At 58.8% G+C, this 1,938-nt stretch overlaps 1 protein-coding gene across 1 annotated transcript in view; it reads left to right on the top strand.

Moving 5' to 3' along the window:
* The first annotated feature begins 413 nt into the window (after positions 1–413).
* LOC119356889 (probable pectinesterase/pectinesterase inhibitor 58) overlaps positions 414–1,938 on the top strand; it is a 3,944-nt gene continuing 2,419 nt past the window's right edge. The window contains exon 1 of the mRNA XM_037623880.1: positions 414–1,931. Within this exon, the coding sequence (XP_037479777.1) occupies positions 487–1,931 (1,445 nt within the window). The 5' untranslated portion in view covers positions 414–486. The remainder of the gene's footprint in view (positions 1,932–1,938) is intronic.

Below are 1,938 nucleotides of genomic sequence, written 5' to 3'. Positions count from 1 at the left end.
GATAGATAACGGGGTAGCTTTCCAGCGAGCCCCTTCCTTCCCTGTGACGAACTCTCAAAATGGTCTGACCTCAAATTTGAAAGTCAGTCGACTGCCGTTTAGCTAATGTGTAGAACATTGCTGACCTAGTGCCATGCGGGGCAATGAAGAGCGTGCGAGCGAGCCATGCATGCATGCGGGAGATCGATGGATGCATGCAAATTCACGTACATGTTATAGGTAGGTGTAGCATTTTTGCAAATTCAAAGTGTTTCCAACCAGGAGATCAGGATGAGCTGAAACATTCAAAGCGCCGCTGAGCCCCAGGCCAAACCAGGGCATTCCAAGAATAGCCGTTGCCCTTGTCCACAAGCTGCAATTACATAAACGAAATCTCGCCGCGGCATTCTCTTCTTCCTCAGGGCCAAGCTCACTACGTTTCCCGTGCGGCGAGGAGCCCCGGCCGGCTCCGGCATCGAAACCAGCAGGTAGTAAGGCTCGCGCACAATGACTAACAAGGCCGCCACCGCCAGCATCATCGCCGCCGTGGGCGTTGTGGCCGTCATCGGCACGATCGCCGCGGTCACCACGTCCAAGAAGGCCAGCGACGATGGTGGCAACATGTCCACCAGCATCAAGCTCTCCCAGCTCTGCTCTTCCACGCTGTACCCGGCCAAGTGCGAGAACAGCCTCACCCCCGTCGTCAACGAGTCTTCCAACCCGGAGGAGGTCCTCCGCGCCGCGCTCCAGGTGGCCATGAACGAGGTCGGCGCCGCCTTCGCCAAATACAGCGACGTCGGCAAGGGCGCCACCGACAAGATCACCTTGAGCGCCATCGGCGAGTGCAAGAAGCTGCTCGACGACGCCATCGTGGACCTCAAAGACATGGCCGGCCTCAGGGCCGACCAGGTCGTCGTCCAGGTCAACGACCTCAGGGTCTGGATCTCCGGCGTCATGACCTATATCTACACCTGCGCCGATGGCTTCGACAAGCCGGAGCTCAAGAAGGCCATGGACAAGCTGCTGACGAACTCCACCGAGCTCAGCAGCAACGCCCTGGCTATCATCACCCGCGTCGGCCAGTTCCTGCATCAAGGGCAGGACGCCAAGAGTGGCTCCACTGTCGGAGGGAGCCGCCGACTTCTCGGGTGGTACATGGGTGACGCGCACGACGTGGAAAGCAGGCGCCAGCTTCTAGCTATCAATGGCAGGCTGGATGAGATCGCAGTCGTGAGAGACGCGAGCCGGCGCCTCCTGTCAGAGACGATGGACGAGATCACTGAGATGTCCCACGACGGAGACCGCCACCTGTCGGAGACGATGGACCAGATCGATGAGATGTCCCACGACGGAGACCGCCACCTGTCGGAGACGATGGACCAGATCGACGAGATGTCCCATGACGGAGACCGCCAACTGTCGGAGACGATGGACCAGATCGATGAGATGTCCCACGACGGAGATCGCCACCTCTCGGAGACGATGGACCAGATCGATGAGATGTCCCACAACGGAGACCGCCACCTCCAAGACGTGAGTACGTCCAACCCCACCGGAAACGTGAGCACGTCCAACCTCACCGGAAAAGCGAACACGTCCCAGGTCATGTCGTTCGGCGATGGCTCGTCGGCCTCGATGTTCTTCGGGGTCTCCAACCTGACTAAGGAGGCCGACTTCGTCCGGCGCCGGCTGCTGAGCATGACGTACGACGGCTCATCTGAGAACGAGGTTAAACAATACGGTGAAGGCAACAAGCGAAGGCTCCTCAACGACCCCTTGTCGGAGGACGAGGTTAAACAATACGGTGAGGGCAACAAGCGAAGGCTCCTCAACAACCCCTCGTCGGAAGACGAGGTTAAACAATACGGTGAGGGCAACAAGCGAAGGCTCCTCAATGATGCCTCGTCGGGGGACGAGGTTAAGCAATACGGTGAAGGCAACAAGCGAAGGCTCCTCAAC

The sequence above is a fragment of the Triticum dicoccoides genome, chromosome 2A, assembly GCF_002162155.2.
Source record: "Triticum dicoccoides isolate Atlit2015 ecotype Zavitan chromosome 2A, WEW_v2.0, whole genome shotgun sequence".
Classification (NCBI taxonomy): domain Eukaryota; kingdom Viridiplantae; phylum Streptophyta; class Magnoliopsida; order Poales; family Poaceae; genus Triticum; species Triticum dicoccoides.
Note: the sequence above shows the minus strand (reverse complement) of the source record. Positions and strands in the feature narration are given on the sequence as shown.